The 18,559-nt window shown below is 43.1% G+C and overlaps 2 protein-coding genes and 2 long non-coding RNA genes across 4 annotated transcripts; 2 read left to right on the forward strand and 2 right to left on the reverse strand.

Annotated features, from left to right (window-relative positions):
* Positions 1 to 2,344: 2,344 nt before the first annotated feature.
* Positions 2,345 to 4,653, forward strand: LOC124313606. Its single transcript, XR_006910872.1, has 4 exons — positions 2,345 to 2,552; positions 3,859 to 3,961; positions 4,325 to 4,446; positions 4,539 to 4,653. It is a non-coding gene; the product is annotated as an uncharacterized LOC124313606 (long non-coding RNA).
* Positions 4,654 to 6,329: 1,676 nt separating this feature from the next.
* Positions 6,330 to 15,456, forward strand: LOC124313651. The gene is made up of 6 exons (XR_006910953.1): positions 6,330 to 6,389; positions 6,460 to 6,587; positions 14,417 to 14,490; positions 14,859 to 15,036; positions 15,100 to 15,236; positions 15,329 to 15,456. It is a non-coding gene; the product is annotated as an uncharacterized LOC124313651 (long non-coding RNA).
* On the reverse strand, positions 13,433 to 15,809 carry LOC124313208. Its single transcript, XM_046778011.1, has 9 exons — positions 15,560 to 15,809; positions 15,338 to 15,508; positions 15,086 to 15,265; positions 14,843 to 15,018; positions 14,622 to 14,781; positions 14,390 to 14,550; positions 14,134 to 14,322; positions 13,628 to 14,070; positions 13,433 to 13,565 (listed from the first exon to the last, which is right to left on the reverse strand). Exons 1-7 carry the CDS (start codon positions 15,630 to 15,632, stop codon positions 14,215 to 14,217), a joined length of 1,029 nt encoding a protein of 342 aa, XP_046633967.1. The 5' UTR covers positions 15,633 to 15,809; the 3' UTR covers positions 13,433 to 13,565; positions 13,628 to 14,070; positions 14,134 to 14,214.
* A 1,538-nt stretch (positions 15,810 to 17,347) lies between these two features.
* LOC124313746 lies at positions 17,348 to 18,158 on the reverse strand. The gene is made up of 3 exons (XM_046778557.1): positions 17,737 to 18,158; positions 17,506 to 17,671; positions 17,348 to 17,442 (listed from the first exon to the last, which is right to left on the reverse strand). The coding sequence occupies exons 1-3, from the start codon at positions 17,875 to 17,877 to the stop codon at positions 17,348 to 17,350; spliced, it is 402 nt and encodes a 133-aa protein (XP_046634513.1). The 5' UTR covers positions 17,878 to 18,158.
* Between the last annotated feature and the right edge of the window lie 401 nt (positions 18,159 to 18,559).

Consider the following 18,559-nt stretch of genomic DNA (forward strand, 5'->3'; position numbering starts at 1 on the left):
TTCTTTAATATTTGTCGTTACCCAGATGACGCGGATGTGCTGGCCATTCAGCGAATTGGGTGTTGATGAAAAGACTCCTATGATCAAAGTGCCGAGCCCAATACCTGCACCAGCAGGTATTAAGAGAGGTAATGCTAAAAAAGACATTGAGGATCAGATGGACTTTGGGAATCGAATAAGAAAGAATCTCCCTTTTCCTATTTTATTTTTTCGCTAGCTCCGCTGTTAACTACTGGGCAAGTTTACTAACTGTCAACCACTTTGCGAGTTTGTCCGTTTGTTCTTATATCCGCAGTGGTCGCCTATCTATTCCTTGCACTCTCGTGTACAACTCCGCTTTTATGTTGTTTTGATGGATAATTTTCATTTGAATGTTTTAGTGAAAAATAGGAAAAGATGCGTAAGTGTCGGCTTTCTCGGGTATACCTTACGTGTCTATCGCCAATACAAAATAAAAACGAGGATGAAAAACAGGACCAGAATGGAAACCTCTAGTCCCCATATTCCGTCTGTTGCTGTGGAAACGACACATTTTGTTGAGCCAGTCCACGTCGAAAATATTGTACCTATCCGATGTTTTAACCTAAAAAAAATCAATTTCAGGTATACTCCGTATACAATAGTTTATAGATGCATGGCAAATCAATTTGATATGATCCGTTATTCAATCGAACCACTTGCGACGCGACTTTTGCTTCCAGATCACTATCAGTTTCCACCGAACGTCCGTTATTGCGTGACGGGACTAAAAAATAATAAATATCTTGCTGCTGCATTCATCGGATTATAGAGCGGATATTTGCGTGCTGTAATTATCTTGTATTACTTTAGTCCCTACATCTTTTTTCATCTCGTTCAACCGGATGGTGGGCGAATGGACCGTATACAGGTATACTGCCCACTCCAGTTTCTTTTTACCCCCACGTCAACCAGCGACTCTACTTGGAAATGATTGATGAGCAATTCAGTGTTACATCGATCCCGACTGATGGCGACCGAATCAAGATGGAAATGAATTTTAATCTTGTACGGTATTTACATTATTAAAAACTCAATCATTTTTGTCACAATTCAGCGAGGGATAGAGCCGATACAAACCCGATGAAAAGAGGTAACGAAAATGTTTATTTCTCTTTTTTTAACTGAATTGAATTTAACCTAATTCTTTTTCAACCGGTATCTACATCCCGGGTCTTTTGTCGTCAAAATGGATGTCTTGGATGGAGCATTTTTTTAAAAGAGGATCGGTACGCATTTTTCTTCTTTACTTTTCTTAGTTTCTTTTTCCCCTCTTGTTTTTTTTTTCTTCCATCATAAATGGGGTGTGGGACGTCAAAATGAGATTTGTACTTATCTCTCCCTCCAGTTTGCTGCCATTACGTCAAGGCTAGACAAAATTCTGAAGCTCTCAATCGGGGGCGTATAATTTGAGTTTGATTCGCGCTGTAGTCGGGGTAGTATGTAAGAAATGATGGTGCCGTGAACTGTTTCAACCGTGTGTGTTTATTTGATAGAAAACACAGTGCCAAAATGGGGTAGTGCAAAACTGACGTCGCAGATCAGCCGCAAACGTCGACACCTGGTCGACATGCGTTCCGTTGTGCTCATCATTCATCCCGGTTTCAATTGAATGGATGCACACCGTGGCTGCCAGGAACTTCTAGTCAACTCTCGTCAACATGGAAACTTCGGATAGGTTCTTAATCCAAACTGAGGTAAGCTCACAATTTCATATCTCTTGTCTCGCCCATCAGATTTCCACACTCGCTTTTAGTTTTATCTTTACTTCATTTTATCCACTTTGGTTTTTTTTTTTGTTATTTGTTACGTTGGTTTCAAACTCACAAGGGCCGGGGTTTTTTCATTGAAACTTCGTAATTAAACGCCTCATTAATAACAACTACAAAAATATTTGGTGGACTTGTCTGAACCGTAGCACACGCCCCGTGAACCGGTTTCTTCATACAGGCGAGAATTTATAGAGCGTCTTTAATTGATGTGTTGCAATAAAGAGCTAAGAACCAGCAAAACATGAGATAGTACTATCTGCGATTTGATTGGTTTGTTAATTCCTTTTACAGCCAGGGTCAGCTAGCTCTGTGTTTGGGTTTTAATTAGTTTGAAATAGATTGTGATGCATTTTTCTTTCCTCATATGTTGTAGTAGTGAATGAGAGTGAGACTCTGCAGTGGACATCGCCTCGCTATCACACTTAGTTTACGTAACACAGTGTAAATTTTAATATTCCGTCAGCCTTTTCACAGTCGATAAACTAATCGTTTGTTTCTGTGTCCCCATCCCGTGGCATTTTCCCATGGGTAATTTTTGAGTCGAGACAGGTTATCGGGACTGCATTGATTTATCGATCAATGATGTACAAAGTGAAAACGTCGTTTATGTTGTTGCTTCTGGCAGAACTGGGCAACATCGAGGTTGAGCTGATTGAGCCGGAATCCACCCATCCATGTTCCGGCGTTGCTGGATGCCAACTGAAAACGTTAAGTTACGCCGTGGACAGCTCCCGATCCAGCGTAATTGGACCGGAAACCGGGGTAAGCTCACCATTTCACAAACGAATCCTTGTCATATCTTTCTGTTTGATTGTGTATTTCCAGTTCTGTTTCGTCTTACAAATGAGTGGTGAACCTTCATTTATACCAGTCAACATTTCCTGACTGCGTCTTGATTTCTCCATTCCTATTCCGTCTTTTATTTTGACATTCTTACTAGTCTACAATTGACTTGTGTTTCAGGATTTTGTGAACGTTAAAGTTAGTGACATATCAGTGGGATTGAATCGTAATGCAATCAAATCCAACGAATACTTTTGACACTGACAATTAGGGGGTATCACAACCTTTGGGTGAGAGATATCTTTCAAAGCACAAGGCATTATTAGGACATATAATTGGGTTGGTTAGTTCGAGACAAATTATTTTGTTAAACAAGAAACATTTCATCCTAGCACATGGCCTATGTTATTTCTGTCGTTTTGGATGTCACCTCAATCAAGTTATTTGGGCATTTTTTCAACTTACGTCTCGTGCGACTGCCATGTTGCTCGCGGATAGAAATGATTTTCTCGCAAACAAAAGTCCAAAGGGAGAGACTCGGTCCAATTAATAGCTAACTATAGAAATGCACCAGTCAAATTTTTCAGGGAAAGAGGAGAAAGTTTCGTTTTCTTGTTTCCACTTTGAGGTTTTCCGTTGCACTGAGGAGGCATGGGGCGGAACCAGGTGTCCCAGAAGTCGACCACACCAATTTGTTGAATTTCCAATATCCTTTTTTAAATGAGACAACAAGTGAAATAAATTTTCAAATGCAAACAACATTTTGGACTTAACTGGCTTACCCTTGGCTTATTGCTTGGGTGTAGGGACTGTTTTTGGGTAGAACAAGTGACGACATGACGGCGATGAATCCTTCTTTTGCCAATTGTAAATTGCACTTGCCCGCGTCTTTTTAAAATCTTAAAAATCAGTTCTGATCACATCCTTTAGGTAAACATTTGCCCATTCATTAAATCAATTGAAAAGGATGAAATACTTAAGAATTCTTGTAAAAATAAAAGAAACAGCTATCTTACGTCAAGGTAAACGTTTCTTGGTCCAGCTTGTATAGGACTGATACATTCGTTCGACGATAGGCATCGGGAATTCGGAAAGGAATCGATGCGTTTTTTCAATGTTCCAAATAGTCCCGTTATATTGTTGATCTGTTTCATGTCAAATTTCAAATTTATTTCATTATGTGGTTTGGATTCATTGGCGTTTTTCACTTGCCGTTAGTAGTGTGTTTATAAATCCCGTTTCTCTAATGATTAAATTGATGTCTTTACTTTCTAAAACGTCGTAGATGGAATTGATTAGCGGCTGATTGATTGTCGTGTGAAGAGAGTCGACGTGTAGGACTGGACGAAGATGAAAGCGGCCAGGGTCCACACTCCAGCGACTAGTCGGTAAGGTAGTCGTTTCAATTGGCAGAGTCCACCTAATTAAAAACGAAATACCTGTAAAAGGTGTGACGCAAAGGAATTGTCGGGGGTTCTGAACCTTGTGAAAGCAAATTGTCATAAACGTAGAGATATTGCTTTCCAATTTGCCATTTCTTGAAACGGAGTTGATTATCGTTTGCTAAATTTTTCTGGCTGTTCTTTGCGTCTGTTTTTAAAATTCATTTCGAATCCGCATCGATATTCCAAGTAGCGCTAAAGATTAAATTTAGAACTGCGATGACGCAAATTATCGATACCCCCAGTCCCAGCCAAACCTGTCGATTGAATAATATTGTTTACGAATTTTGTTTTTCATTTCTTTTACAGGATTATTATCCCATTAAATGGTGCCAACCGGCCATTGAAACGGTTTGACGACGGCGTTGATGTTGGCCGTTTCATCAGGGACGGGAATGAGAAAAGCGAAATAGTCGTAAACCCAAGGCAAGGTAAAATCGACTACTGAATTTTACTGAAATGTCGCGATTGTATCGTGAACCAGTAATTCAGATTGCTGTGATAAATCATTATGTTTTGTTAGACTGTCATGTCCGATCGTCTTATCCTAGTAAGTCTAAAAAGATTTGGAACTCAACTTGATCCCACAAATAATTGAAAAGTCCGCGTTCTTTTTCCGTTGGCGTCTGTCTGTTTTCCGTCACTTTCCGTGGCCGTATGGCCGGGCGAAAGGAGAGCTCGTTGGTGCGAGACCCTATTAGCTTGCCGTTTTGATACGCGTGCGGCAGTAGCGGCACATCTTCTACTCCGACAAAAGACGTGGAAGGCACTCGGAGAGAGGCTTCTTTGTCACCTGGCGCAAAAACTTGTTCCCGTCACATGGACGGGCCTGCTGGATTTGGACGTCTAGTTCACATTTAGACGAGAGGCAGCAGCGCTCGTTGATTAGGTCGACTTTATTCAGCCTGGCCCAAAAAATGCACTTGACTGGCGCTAGAATCGATTAGATCGGCCGATGGGTGTATGTAGGGGCCTCCACATACATTCAAAACCTCTCCTCCCCCATGTGCGTAGTTCCAATGGCGACCCGGTTATTATACGCACGGAATAGGATGTTTCTTTTGATGTGGCTCGTCTTCATTTGAATTTTTCCATTTTTTGAATTTTTTTTTGAATTGACTCGTTATCGTTGGTGCTTCTTGGCGTTTCAAATTGGTTGGACATTTGAGGTCTCTGTAATCCGCTTCTCTTTTTGTAATCAAGAAGGGGAATTGTTTAGGAATATGTCTATCTATCTTATCTATCAACAGTTCTGCTCACTTGGACATCGTGTGTGTTATCGACACGTTTCGTCTGATAGTGGCGTCTTTATTACATCGCAGATGTCGAAACTCGAACGCATCTATCGAGCAGCTCGTCCCTCCTTTTCTTTGAACAATCAACTGGATTTGAAATCTCCGTAAAAATGTGAGCACAATTTTTATTTTTTTTTGAGAAGAAGAAGAAGAATCGATTCGTCAACAAATGAATCTAAATTCTCCTGCCCATTGTCGACGGCTCTGATAAGGAAATGGTCGTCGAGATATTCAACAAAGAATTCGATAACCATCGTCCCTCTCTCTCTCCCCGTCTGTGTGTGTGTGTGGGTTTCATTTCGGGTTCTTTGACAGTGTTGGACTTGTATTCAAACTATCCATCAGCCAGCGATTGTACAGGCTCGCTTGGTGTGTACGTCAGGGATATACAATCTTACATTTGCACTCTCTCTCTCTCTCTATGTACATATACGTCTACTTAAATACGTGGACCATTTTTCCTTTTTCCTTTTTTTTTTGCGGGACCTAGATGGGCCGTCAAGTGCGCAAAATAATCGGAATTAATCGATAAAGTCCAGCTGACATTGGCCGAGAGCCGGGCCGGGCCCCCGGTGCAGCATGGCTGATAACACATGGGGATGCAGTATGTGTGTACGCTATATATCTTTGATTGACATTCGGCTGACCATGACCTACACAAGCAGTGGCTCTCTAAACTGGTGTCTAAGTAGGTTACTAGGTTGTTTTTGCCTTGGCCCAATGGCTGCGTGCCCTCATTTCCTATTGCGCCCCGTCGGGGGGATGCATCCGCATTCAAGGCACGCGCCCGTATCGGCGGCGATTGTACAACAGCCGATGTACGGATGTACTAGTAACTAGCTTTTAAGGCTATTCGACTTTTTAGTAATGATGACATCAACCGAGCAAGCCCTGTATTTCTCTCGGACTACTGTACGGCTACCGTCGAATGAATTACTAATTGGGTCAATTTATTTTTTTTTTCTTTTTGATCTGCCCCCGGACAGCCGGCAAAGGAGTCCAGTTGATGCTGAAGCACCAACCTCGGGTGGTGGAATGGAATTCCTGCATTCACGTGCCACTCAGCCGCGGAGTTCTCGGTAAGATTGCCCGAAATTAATTATCGGTGATTGAAAAATGAACAATCGATTATTCGCTTTTTTTGAATAGTTCACGTTCTCCTATTGAACCGCTGCACGAGACCGGCCGAGAAGAGGGGAACCGCTCACGCTGATTTACTGGTAGGAGCCCAAGTCCTGGCCGACCTGTGCAAACAATCTGCGGGAGACAGCATCTGGGTGAGTCTGAATCTATGACTAGATTACATTCGAAAAAGCGGCGTTAGTAGTATGAGGCATGCCGCTGATGTTTGTCGACGACGGCCGTCGTTCTTTTCTCTCCGCCCGTTTCCCCCGCAATTTATCGCCCGTTTCCGCCTGTCTTGCCATTCATTCGGAAATTGGAAACTGGGGCGAATGTTAAAGAAGATTAACGTCTCGTGTAGCCGAAAGTAAGAAATATTCCCGTTCATAAAACTGCCCCTAAAAAAAGCGCGGGACTTTCTATTTATTTGAACAAAAAGGGGGGAGTTTTAAACCTGTGGAAAACCCGCCCAAACAATAGTGCGAAATAGATGTCAGCTATGTCACGAGAACCAGTTGAAAAGAGGGTAGGAAAAGTTGTTTTTGAAACCATTGGGCCTGTTTGCGACAGCTGGATCCACTCCACTCTCCCACTTGTCGTGCCATCTGCTGGCGATTGGGAGCGGACCGCCAAAAAGAAAAAAATCTTGACAATTTCCATCTACCATTCTTTTGCAGCTTCTTCATCTCCTCTCGGTTGTTGAGCGCTCGCAATCGTCCCTCTTTTCAGACTCGCCTATTTATTTGAAGAAGAAGAGTTACTATTATGCTCCGGGTTTCCCCCCCCCCTCCTTCCATTACAGAAGAGAGGCTTTTATATATTCAAAGCCAACAACTCTGTCTATAAGACGGGGAGGACAATGTTTCATAATATAGACCTGACAACCAACCCAAAAATAATAATACCCTTCTTTGCATTATATTTGGAATGTATAGCCGATTGTGTGCTGGGTATTTTTTTTTTACGGTTATCAATGCCAGATGATTTGATGGGAAACCTCAATGCAAATGCCGAAAAATGGACGGAATGAAAGCGGATCGCGTATTGCCTTCCGGCCTATCTCATCTTATCAGTTCTCTCTCTCCTCTCCTATGTCTACCCCCGCTGCCGGTTGGTATACTACATCTCTAGGCCTTTTATATGTGCGCACATTGCGGCTTATGCGTATTATATACATAAAGTAGGTATATACGGTCCCATAGTTTTGCTTCTACCATCCGTCAGCTTCATGTCTGGAGGAAGAAGAAAAAAACATTTTTATATTTTTCTTCTTCATCCGAATAGAATTGGATGAACTTTGTTTTCCATTCTTTTTTTTTTCCCCTTGGGCTCGTTCCCTCCATTTCTCGCTTTCTCCATTTTTTATTTTTTTCGGGAGCTCCTCTTCGAGCCCCTCCGGGATCTCCTGGCCGCTCTTGACGTGTAATCCAGCAGCTTTAGCACATCCTTGCCTATTTTTTTTTTCTGGTACATAAAGAATTGCGGGAGAAAGCATATAGCGACACGCAGTGACACAAAGAGAGGAGGGAAACCTTCTCTTTACGGGCGGTATGTCTAACCCGGACGCGGGATCGTTTGTTGCACGATCTTCTTCTCCGGTCTTTTCTTTTGGCGTGCACTGAATTTCCAAGCGAACCCCGGCTGGTTGGTTGGAAAGGGGGGTGGGCTTAAGGACCTTGCTATGCAAGTCCGTCTGTGACACATGACTCACATCATCATCTCTAGAGACATCTGTTCTTTTTCATCTCTTACCACCATCCGGTGAGGGAGAGAAAAAAAAACTCGTCACATTTATGGCCGTTTTACATTCGACTTTGCATCTGCTGTTTTATTTATTTTGCGAGTTTTCTTTTCTTTTCTCTCTCCTTTTGGCTGGAATGAATTAATTGGCAGTCTGAATCTTTCGTCGTAATATATTCCGTGATGCGTCGGATGTAGTACTATCTTACTAGTTACTCGATCGCTTCTCGTTATGTTGAAAACGAACGGACAACCCCATGAGATCAAGATATAAGGAGCATAAAGGGGGTTTTGGCTTCTTTTGTCTTTTGTGAGCGGAGAACAAGGGACTTGGAATCCTCCTGATTTTAAATGAGAAGAAGAGCGTCGCATTGGATTGATATCAAGAGTGAGCTCGTGTCAGCCATCGCGCTATAAGATTATTCTAACCGGCTTTGTCACGCTAGACATCAGCCCTCCTCCCGTCGCGCTGGCAAACATGAATCATTCTGCACTCGACTTTGTATTGTGTAGTCGCCGTCGATAATTTACATCACAATTACAGATCTCATTACAGATCTTCACCGAATTTATAAAGTATTAATCTGGCGACTTGAAATGGAGAAAACTAAAGTCTTACTCGCAAGTTTCTTCATTTTTTGAGAGTCTAGTCGATGAATGAAGACCGGGGAATGTACGTTTTGCAATTTTGATTCTCTTGAAAATTTCTTAATAATATTGCGTGGGGGGGCATCACTCACTCGTGTGTAAAAGTGTGGCAGAGTGCATGCGCAACACTCGTTGACGTGCGCTGTTATTTTTGTTTTCGTTTGTTTCTTTGTTTTTTTGGCGTTTCCGCGACGGTGGAGAGGAAGGAATTTGTGTGTCCACTTGGTGAAATTTGTTGACGTTGTCGTTTGGTTAGTTCTCCTTTGGTTGGGGCGTTGCTCGTGGCGACCGGAAGGTGCTGGCTCCAGACCCCCCCTCTCCGAAAAACGCGCTGGCGGTTTTTGTCGGACCAAGAATAGACTGGTCGAAATACCTGACCGACTGCGCCCATTGCCGCGAGCCAATAGCGACGAGTGGCCAAACACTTGCAAAGAGAGAGAAAGCCTCAAGTCGTTAACGGTTTTTCGACTCTTCGAATATCCTATAGTATATCTCGCCATTCATCCCTTAACGATTGCCCCGCACCACCGCCGTTCAAGAATGGCGGGAACCATCAACCTCATCCAGCTGCTGCCGCCGCCTCCATTCATCCGCCAAGGAATTGACGAAAAAACGGCAAGGCGTCCGTGTCCTCCGACTCCGTCAACACCTGCGGGGTCTCTCCACCACCCTCACATGTGTGTGTGTGTGTGTGTGTACTCTGAAGAAGATGACGCGGGATTAGAATTGCGACTGCGGTTGAGAAATGTTACATCACGGGGGGCGCCCTCTGTTTAGTTTCTTGTGTGTGTGCGTGTGTCTGTTTAGATTCCATCTGAAAAAGCCAAAGGGTTTGTGCTCGCTTCCTCTTATAGCTGCGGGGCTGCTGCTGCTGCTGCTGCGCTCTGCTCTTGTATATCCCTCGCATTTCCTGCATCGCGTTTCACAGTTTAGACAGTTAGCGACCCGCAACAGTCGTCAAGCGCACACACACATCCGAAAAGCGGGATTTTTAAAATGCTCATCATGATAGGATTATTATAGAGTCAAACCTCTGCCTCTGTCTTTGTGGCGGAGGAGGCTGGCCCCTGGACAAAAAGAAAAAGAAAAAGAAAAAAGGAAAAAGGCAAATGTCAGCAGCAACCGATTTTGTCACGCTCGGATAAGAGAGAGAGAGAGAGAAGATTCGGAGATTGCGATTGTTTGTGCGTTTTGTATGAGCTGTGACTGACTGAGTGCGCGCATACGAGGCGAACAGTCGGGGTTTGGCACACTCGGCCCAGAGTCCGCCAATGAGGCGAACCAAAGGGGGGGGAAATAGTTCACAAAAAGTTTAAAAAGAGAAAAGAAAAGTGGCAGGTCCCGCTCGTCGTCGGCGATGCTCGCACCGGTACCTCTCTCTCTCTCGCTCTCTTACATAGACCGGCTGCTGGGCTTTTTCGCTCTTGTGTATCTCGCCCCTATTCTATTTCGAGTCTCCTCTCCTCCGAACGTGAACCGACCCACCACCACCACCACCACCACCACCACCACCACCACCACCACCACCACCACCACCACCTTCTTCCTACACACATAGAGTCGTAGTATATGTATTCTCGCCTTATCCATTTGGGTTATATTTTCTTCTTTTTCGTTCGGAGGTGGAAAAGAATCTGTTTTACTCCTTTCCAGCCACCCACCGTTGGATGGTTGGAATCCACCACATATCCTATATAGTCTGCGTATATACATGTATACACACACACACAGAGAGAGAGAAGGAGAGGAGACGGGCAAAACTCCTCCTTCATTCCTGTGTGACCTTCTCCTCGTTGCTTTTCATCCACCTCCTTCCACACACAACCCCGCTGGAAAATTGTTTTGAAAAGAGGAAAGAAAAGAAGAAGAGAGAAAGAGAGAGTGAAGTATAATGACCCACGATCCGTGGCCGTCCTCAGGCCGTGATTGCAATTTTTCAATCCATTTTTGCGGTTCGACAATTGATGCGCCCGGTTTTTAATTTGTGATCATCTCCTGCCGATTTTATCCATCGACAAATCAGCTGATTTTAATCAAAAAAATTGGATTAACTGGGTGGGAAATTCAACAAACTGAAATCACCGTGTTGAGTGTTTGTGTGTTTGTTTGTGTGTAGGTGTGTTGGTGTAAAGTGTGTGCGGCGCGTGTTGCGTGTCTTTTGTTTTTCTCCTTTTTTTCCTATTGGGTTGAAAGGGGCGTTGGCAGCGCCACCGCTAAAACATTTTTTTGGGGCGGCTATTTCAAACTTGTTGAAAAGTGAAACGACGTCCGCTTTACTGTCCCGTTGGGCCTCCTCCGTCCGGCCATTTGGTTTGTTCTGTCCATCCGTGTCACAGCCGGCCCTGCTTTGCGCCCAACGACAGCTGGATGACACAGGAAGCGACAGACGAAGACGAGGACGACGACGACGGCGACGAAAAAGAAGTAGCCAAGTGGCCCGACCGTTATACCCACCTCAAAATGGATTCAGTGTAATCAGTGTACAGCCTCCTCCTGCGCTTCCCTCTACGCCGCTCCAATCAGAGACGGCCCACACACACCCCCATATCTCCCCCTCTGTGCCAAAGAAAATAATTCATCGGAGGCGGGCGATTTAAATTTTGAGATACAACGACAAAAGTGTTTGTGGCTTCCCCCCTCCCTAACCCCGTCCGCCCCCCTCCCCTAAAAATCGTCCCAGGGCTCCCGCTGAGGACGAGGATTTTGAGTTGGCATCAATATGATGTTCACCGGTTCACACGCGGCCCAGAAGCGGAGCAGCAGTAGCACCAGTCACAAGCAGAGGCAATTCTTGTCGCAGGATCGACAACAACAACAACAACATCCGGGCGGCCCCATCTCCGAGCGGACAACGGATGGACGGAGCGTTGATCGCACCCGCCTCAGCTGTCAGGAGGTATACAAGTCGACCTCCCTCCCGAATTGGTTTTCTCTTCCTGTTTTAGATTTATTAGCATACAAATCCTAAGGTAAAACCTCTCTCCGTCAGTCTGCAGTTTAATTGGCGTCGGTTGCCATGGCGACGAACTGTCAACCGGAAATTCGGTGTGCAGGTCTATTCAGGACTCGCTTAGTAGCTTGCCCATTGATTGCTGTCATTGACAGAAGAGAAAAAGAATATCTTGTGATCACCCCGGCAACAAGATGGAACGGACCAAAAAATGTGTCTAAACAGTCGATCTTGGGTGTCCAAAGACTTGAGAATAGTTTTTGCTAAAGTAGTTTGTGCTAGACGCCACCCTTGTATAACGGAACCACCTTTCCGTGTGGCTCCGCCCACTCTTTGTGTGTGTGTCGAGTTCCGGCTCCTCGTGTGACTTGACATTTCGACTGGCCACTACGCGTCTAACAATAAAAAAAAGCGACGCACCGTTAAAAGCTTCTGTATAATCAAAAAGTTGTATTTTTCCATCAGCAGCACTTGATGCTCTTATCAGATTATATGTCCGGCATCCTCCCCCCTCTTTTTCGCTCGTTGGCGGTGAGATGTTGTACGGCCTCCTCTTACGGTCCACAAGTTTCTCTTTATAGCGGACGCCAATATGATTTGAATTATCGATCCTCCCTTCTTCCAACCTCTATAAGAATATCAGGCCACTATAAAAGTATATCTGATATATTCAGGCCTATGTGACAAAATGACAGGCCAAAAAATAACAGGGGGGGGGAAAGAATTCTTGTCCAAACATTATTCATGAGAAATGGCCGGAATGTTGTTGTTGTTGGCCAATTTTTTTTTTCTTTTTTTTTTTTTTACAAGTGAATCTATTTTGACGTTATTTTTTGGTTGAAGCGCAAACCTTAACTATAAGAAAATAAGTGGCGAGTGTCTAGACCGAAAGCGACTCGACTTGACGTGGTTGTAATTTTCTCTTTTCTTCTTCTTTTTCTTCCGGCGGAATGGAGAAGATACTATTTTTCTTATTCTATCCGGTGGGATTGTCGCGTTCTCTTTCGATTGGAGGAATAACAACCGTCTCCCCTGCTTGAGTGTTTCCGCAGCACGTTCCAGTCTCTTCGTGAGTCGTGGGCCATCGATGTCTATTTCCGTCTCTCTCTTAATGGCATCGCAGAGATGGAAGAATAAGGCCCCCCCCCCCCCCCAATAATATAGGAAATCATTTTCATTCTTTTTTCTTTTTAATAAATAAAAGAATAACCCGTAAAAAAGTTTGGTTGGATGCGTGTAGTAGGACCGGCGGTCCCAATGGACCCGATACAAAGGCTCAAAGTGTGTTACTGTATAATATTCCTGTCGAGTCTACATGTAGCGCCATAGAGGGAAAACGAACGGAGAAATAAATAGACGGACCCGGATGATGGAAATGCAATTGCCAATAGTGCGCTAAAGGTCTCGACACGTGTAGACGTCACTCGGTTCATCTCCACCCGCACAAGAAAATGTCTTTGTTCCCCAGTCGCATTAGAACGTTCCCTCCCTGCTATGGAGGTCCGCTGTAGTAGATTTCTATATGGGCGGATGCCTCCTGACGTTGGGCAAGGGATGCTTTGGGAGGGGGGTTTGAAAGGAGCGTGACGATGGAAAACGCACGGGCGATCGGAGCCGCAAATCCGCTCTGGGGGGGGGGGGGGGGGATTCTTCGAAAAAAACCGTCCGTCGTCCAGGATTTCTTCGGCCGGTTTTTTTCTCTGTTCATCAGATTGAGAAGGTAACACACATTCGTTTCCTGGATAAACGTCAATTTCTTCATCTTCTGAATCGATTATTACTGGAGCCTTTGAACCTAGAATTAGAAAGACTGTTGATTAAATTCACTCATTGACATTCTCATAAATTCGATTATACCAGCGACATTGACTGTGATGTTGCTGATGGGAATATTTAAATTATTAGCGTCGTAGCACTGGTATATGCCATTAGCTTCCACTGGGCAGTTGGTCCATTTCAATCGGTGCACCTGGAACGTTCCCAAAGGTGGTGGGTAATCCTGGTCTCTGGTTTCGTTCTCGAACGGCAACAAATAACCTTTCCCGTCTGTCAATTGAAATATTTCGTTGTAATTGAGACCAAAATAACTAAATAAGTAAAAGACTAGGAATTCAGGCCTGCTGGGAGACGAGTAGTGTTGATTTCCATGAATGTGATAGTTTGGTAAGGCAGTGGAACAGTGGGCAGCCATCGCCAGGCTAGGTCCATCACGTCTTTGTTTTTACTGCGACACGTCAAAGTGATTTGATCTCCTTCGACGATCGGAGTGAAAGGATCGAAATTGCTCTGTACTTGCAATCCTGTGTGTGGAAAACGAGTAATAAGAATTCTTAATGGAAATCGCCAGATATTTGGGTGCGTACCATGAATTTCCATTTTGAATTTAGTAGGGACACTCTTCTTGCTCGAATTAGACCGTGTGGCCTCGCACTGGTATTGACCCATCAATGCATCATTTCCCAAGAATAGACCATGTTGATTTTGAATCCTTCAAATGGATTGAAACTCCAGTCGTTGTTTAGACCATCTGGTTGTTCTGAGGATGCAATTGCCTATCGATTTTTAATTGTTTTGTTTTTGTTTTCACATTTTATTCATCGGTATTTATTTTACACTCACTTTGATTTCGTTGTCTAATTTTTTTAGGATAACCCGGACGGATGGATGAGTCGGACCACAGCCAACCTGGACATCGGATTCCGAATAATAGCCAATAACTCGTAAGTTTCGATGTTGACCCACCGGCTGCATGACCGGTGGAAGAATCAGATGTTGGGGATCTGTATCATGTGTAGAAAAAAAAAATTCATTTGCAACTAAACTTGTTTTAACATTCAAGTAATTATCTTACCTTCGACGTAAACAAATTGACGGTCGATGACATTAAAGCTATTATTATTGTAGCAGGTGTAATAGCCCGTATCCAAATAACTGGCGTTCTGAACAATCAGGATAGAAATAGACCCCTTGAATTTTGTTTTTTTAGACCATCGAAATCTCAGAGGGATCTCCTGTTATTACAACATTCCAAATATAAGACATAGTTTTGGTAACGAAATACTAATATTTCACCTTTTCTCGGTAATAGTACTCATCATCCTCCACTGATTGAGGTCCCAGCCATTCAACTTGACCGACACTAGTAAGGCACGTCAAATTGAAAGTCGATCCGCTCTGGAAAATGTGAATTTTCTTTTCCTGATCCTGAATCCGTCCATGAAATCGCCCATCGTCATGTTGGCTCGAATCTGGAAAACATATACAAAGTAAGTTCAAATAGAAAAAGCAAACAACGGCAGCATTTTAATTGTTTACTGGCTACGATCAAGGTGGCGTTGCTTGTTGACTGGCTGACATCGTTCGAATCTCGACACTGATAGATGCCCGAAGCTTTTTTGGGGACTGCCGTCCACCGGATGCGACTGACGACGGACGCAATGAAAGTGAAACCGATATCCTGAAAACGGTTGGTTATGGTTAAAGTCTTTTCGGCTCCTACAATTGAAAAGAAAAGAACTGTTTAGAAACTATTATCTCATTCCTATTAACGCAATTTAGTGGATTTACCTGGTGGGAGGCGATTATGGTCGAGTTCAACTACTGCACCGTTGGATATCCATCGCCGAGGTAAAACAACGGGCAGCCCTGCCTTCTCTCCCGGATCAACACGACAATTTAGTTCCAGTTTATTGCCAGGTTTGACTCGACGATTCAACAGTGTCACTTTGACTCCACCACCTGAGAATGTCAGCATTTATTACGCAAGGTAGGAAAACATTTTATTATTACCTAGTAGTGGCTGGCAACAGTTTCCCAGTAAGACAGATATCAGTACCACGTCTGATAGTGATAGGAGATTCATTTTCAGTTGCCTGACTGCCAAAGTTGTTTTTCTATTTTTCGTAACATTCACACTCGAGAAAACAACAGTGGAATGCGATACAGTTCCAAAATTAGGATCAAAGTTTTGAGTTGATGTGTTTGACTTGTGAGAAACAAATGCCCCGCCTTGCAGGTTCCATTATTTTCGGTGAACAGAGCCTTTGTGGGCCCGTATCGAGTGATCGCGGTTCGTGATTACATTTCCTCGATAATGTCAACGACCACAGGGTTGGTAAAATTGGAAATAACGCAGCAGAAAGAGTGTGCCAGTATCACTTCCGCTGCGAGCTCACTTCCTTAAAATAAGTAATGGTCCCGGCCCCGCTCCCCTCAAATTAGTCACAGTGTTAGAAAGCTAATAGTCAATTAATGATGATGACTAATTACGTATTAGGGCATCATTATTTTTGTTTCGGGGGTGGGGGAGAACAAGAATCACATTTTTGCTATTAAACAGTTCATTACTGTTGAGTGAGCCGAAATATTGAATAACAAGCTTCCGCTCCTTTTTCACGCAAGGGATCGACTATTCTTATACTTAACCGCGATACTGAAATTTAAACGAAGGCACTGCGTCCCCTTTAAATGTTAAAATAAAAGTCCCTTTGCCCCAGGCTTTGCTATAATGATCAATGAAATCAGCAGTTATGATTTGTGGCGTAATAAATAGTGCGCGTATGTAACCTAATCCACTCATTGACATACCATTTTAAAACTCTCAACAAGCTCTTGTTTGTTTTTTTCTGATTTGAATTAGTATTTAACAGTTTAAATCCTCGTGAATGGTTACACCGAATTCGATTCAAATGAGGCGCTCAATTGACTTGAATCGAGGGCGAATCATGTTTCGAAAAACATGCTTCCTCGTACAATTCTGCGTAACCAAAACAGGTTTATTTGAACAACGTTAATGTTGACTAGTTATACACATAGAGCATTGCCATCGTTGGGCGAATTTAACACCCAGAACCTTCGTTTCGTCGGTGGCTGATGACTAATGGTTTGGTAAAAATGTTGCAACCACTAAAGCGATGAGAAAATGATGTTAAGGATTTGCTTGACGGATTCCGAAATTATTCGTAACCTTTTTACTTTGTCCCCCCCCCTGCTTCCATTGCATATTTGCATCTCAAAATCCATTTGTTTCAATCAAGTCAAGTATTTACGCGGCTCGTCTTCAGACAAGATCAACATTTGTTGTTGGCAAAGGATTTCTTGGTACTAAGACAAAGAACTAGACATTATTTTTTTTTTTTCGAAAATATGATTAAACTGGAATCATTTGTCTTGCATTTTTTTGTTTTATACATGCGACCGAACATGTCATGGATAGACAGCGTCCCAATTCGTCAAACTAATAGCTTTTATAACAATAACTGTTGCTTTTTTAATCCATCCAACATGACGATGATTGACGTTTTATTCCATTGATTTTATCGAATGTTTATTTTGCAAGACGGATCGTTTCAGTGGTGTTCCGTTTCCCTCGACTTTACGAGCAATCAGAACGGCCACTTTTCAGTAGCCTATGTTACATGTTCGTTGTCATGCAAGACGACGCAAGATGTCGACCGTGTTATATTTAATGTATTAAAATCGAATTTTTTTTTTAAATTTAATCTCCATAAGTTATATTTAACATTCCTGTTTAGTTGAAAGAGATAGAATAATCGTTTCTCTACAATATGAACAGTTTCACATGTAACTGTTTTTAGGGTAAAACCAGTTTTTCATGAGCGATGTACACGAAATGACGTCCAAATAGGGGCCGTGTTTTCTCGTTACCGTTCCTGTTAAGTGCCAAATTATAATTTCAGCAATCAAATAGAAAGCTTAGCTAATTGGTATCGTACTTAAAATCGTCGAAATGATGGCGGATTTTTCAAACGTTTCTTCGAAATTGCGAAAGTGTTCCAGAATCACGAAACTCTTGGAAAACAAGCAAAATAAAATGCTGGTGATCATGGTGTCGATATGAATCATATCCTCCGGCTTCAACACTTTCGTTAAGCTCTCTTCCTATATTTAGAGATTATCGAGAGTCGTATTGTTCTCAAATGGGTGGGAAGCTTCTGGATATTTACCAAGTGTGAACTGTATCCTTGTCTCCAGAGAACGAGATCCTCCACCAGGTTAAACCTCAAGACGCTGTCAATCGGGAAATATTTGTAGTTGAATCCGCAATCGTCGTGGAGATCCACAATGCTTCCGCCGCATAGGTTCATCAACTTCCTTTTCGAAGTTTTCGGTGAATTCACTATAAATGACGCATCTCCAACAAGTTTTAGAGCTCCAAATTGATTTGAAAGTCCGACGGGGTTTATGCAATTTGATTTTTTAAACTGTCTATAAGGGTGTTTTTACCTTTTTCCATCATCCGGATCTTTTGTTATAGAATTATGAATATTATTGAGGCCTACAGTAACACGTCGCCAAACTTGTTATCCTATTGACGCAATACTTTCACAGCGATGATTAAAAAAAAAAAAGAAAAAAAAATCCGGGTTCGTCTATTAGTGATGGAGCACAACTGTTTCTAGTCGAAGACTCGTTGACAATGGGTTGAACTGCAACATTTGGCAAGTGCTGTCATAGTTGCAGAAATAAGGCTAACGTCAAAATGTATCGATGCGGGTGTTTAATTAGTATCCTTCCAAATTTTGGCAACCCTCGAAACCCACGGGTGCAGTCCCTAAAATCGAACTCTGATTCTTGTTTATGTTTTCCTCCTTTAAGAGGTCGTTTTGACCACACAAAAAAACCAGATTGCCAAGCCACCGCAAGAAGCGACAGCAGCAATATTAAGGACTGTTTATTTTCGTTGGTGGCTATAACGGCGAGCTTTTCCACGTAAATCCACGATTTTCGGCAGAAGTCATGGGCAAAGCGACAGCAATATATGGGCAG

The sequence above is a fragment of the Daphnia pulicaria genome, chromosome 9 (assembly GCF_021234035.1).
Source record: "Daphnia pulicaria isolate SC F1-1A chromosome 9, SC_F0-13Bv2, whole genome shotgun sequence".
NCBI classification, from domain to species: domain Eukaryota; kingdom Metazoa; phylum Arthropoda; class Branchiopoda; order Diplostraca; family Daphniidae; genus Daphnia; species Daphnia pulicaria.

Bases quoted from the DNA above. Each gene is read 5' to 3' on its own strand.
- LOC124313208 (XM_046778011.1), bottom strand. From the start codon at position 15,632: ATGAATCTCCTATCACTATCAGACGTGGTACTGATATCTGTCTTACTG. The intron at 15,509-15,559 runs GTAATAATAAAA...TGACATTCTCAG, and splicing joins CTGTTGCCAGCCACTACTAG to GTGGTGGAGTCAAAGTGACA. The intron at 14,551-14,621 runs GTAAGATAATTA...CACATGATACAG, and splicing joins TCAATTTGTTTACGTCGAAG to ATCCCCAACATCTGATTCTT.
- LOC124313746 (XM_046778557.1), bottom strand. From the start codon at position 17,877: ATGAACCTATGCGGCGGAAGCATTGTGGATCTCCACGACGATTGCGGA. The intron at 17,672-17,736 runs GTAAATATCCAG...CTCTAAATATAG, and splicing joins AAGGATACAGTTCACACTTG to GAAGAGAGCTTAACGAAAGT. The intron at 17,443-17,505 runs GTACGATACCAA...GGCACTTAACAG, and splicing joins CATCATTTCGACGATTTTAA to GAACGGTAACGAGAAAACAC.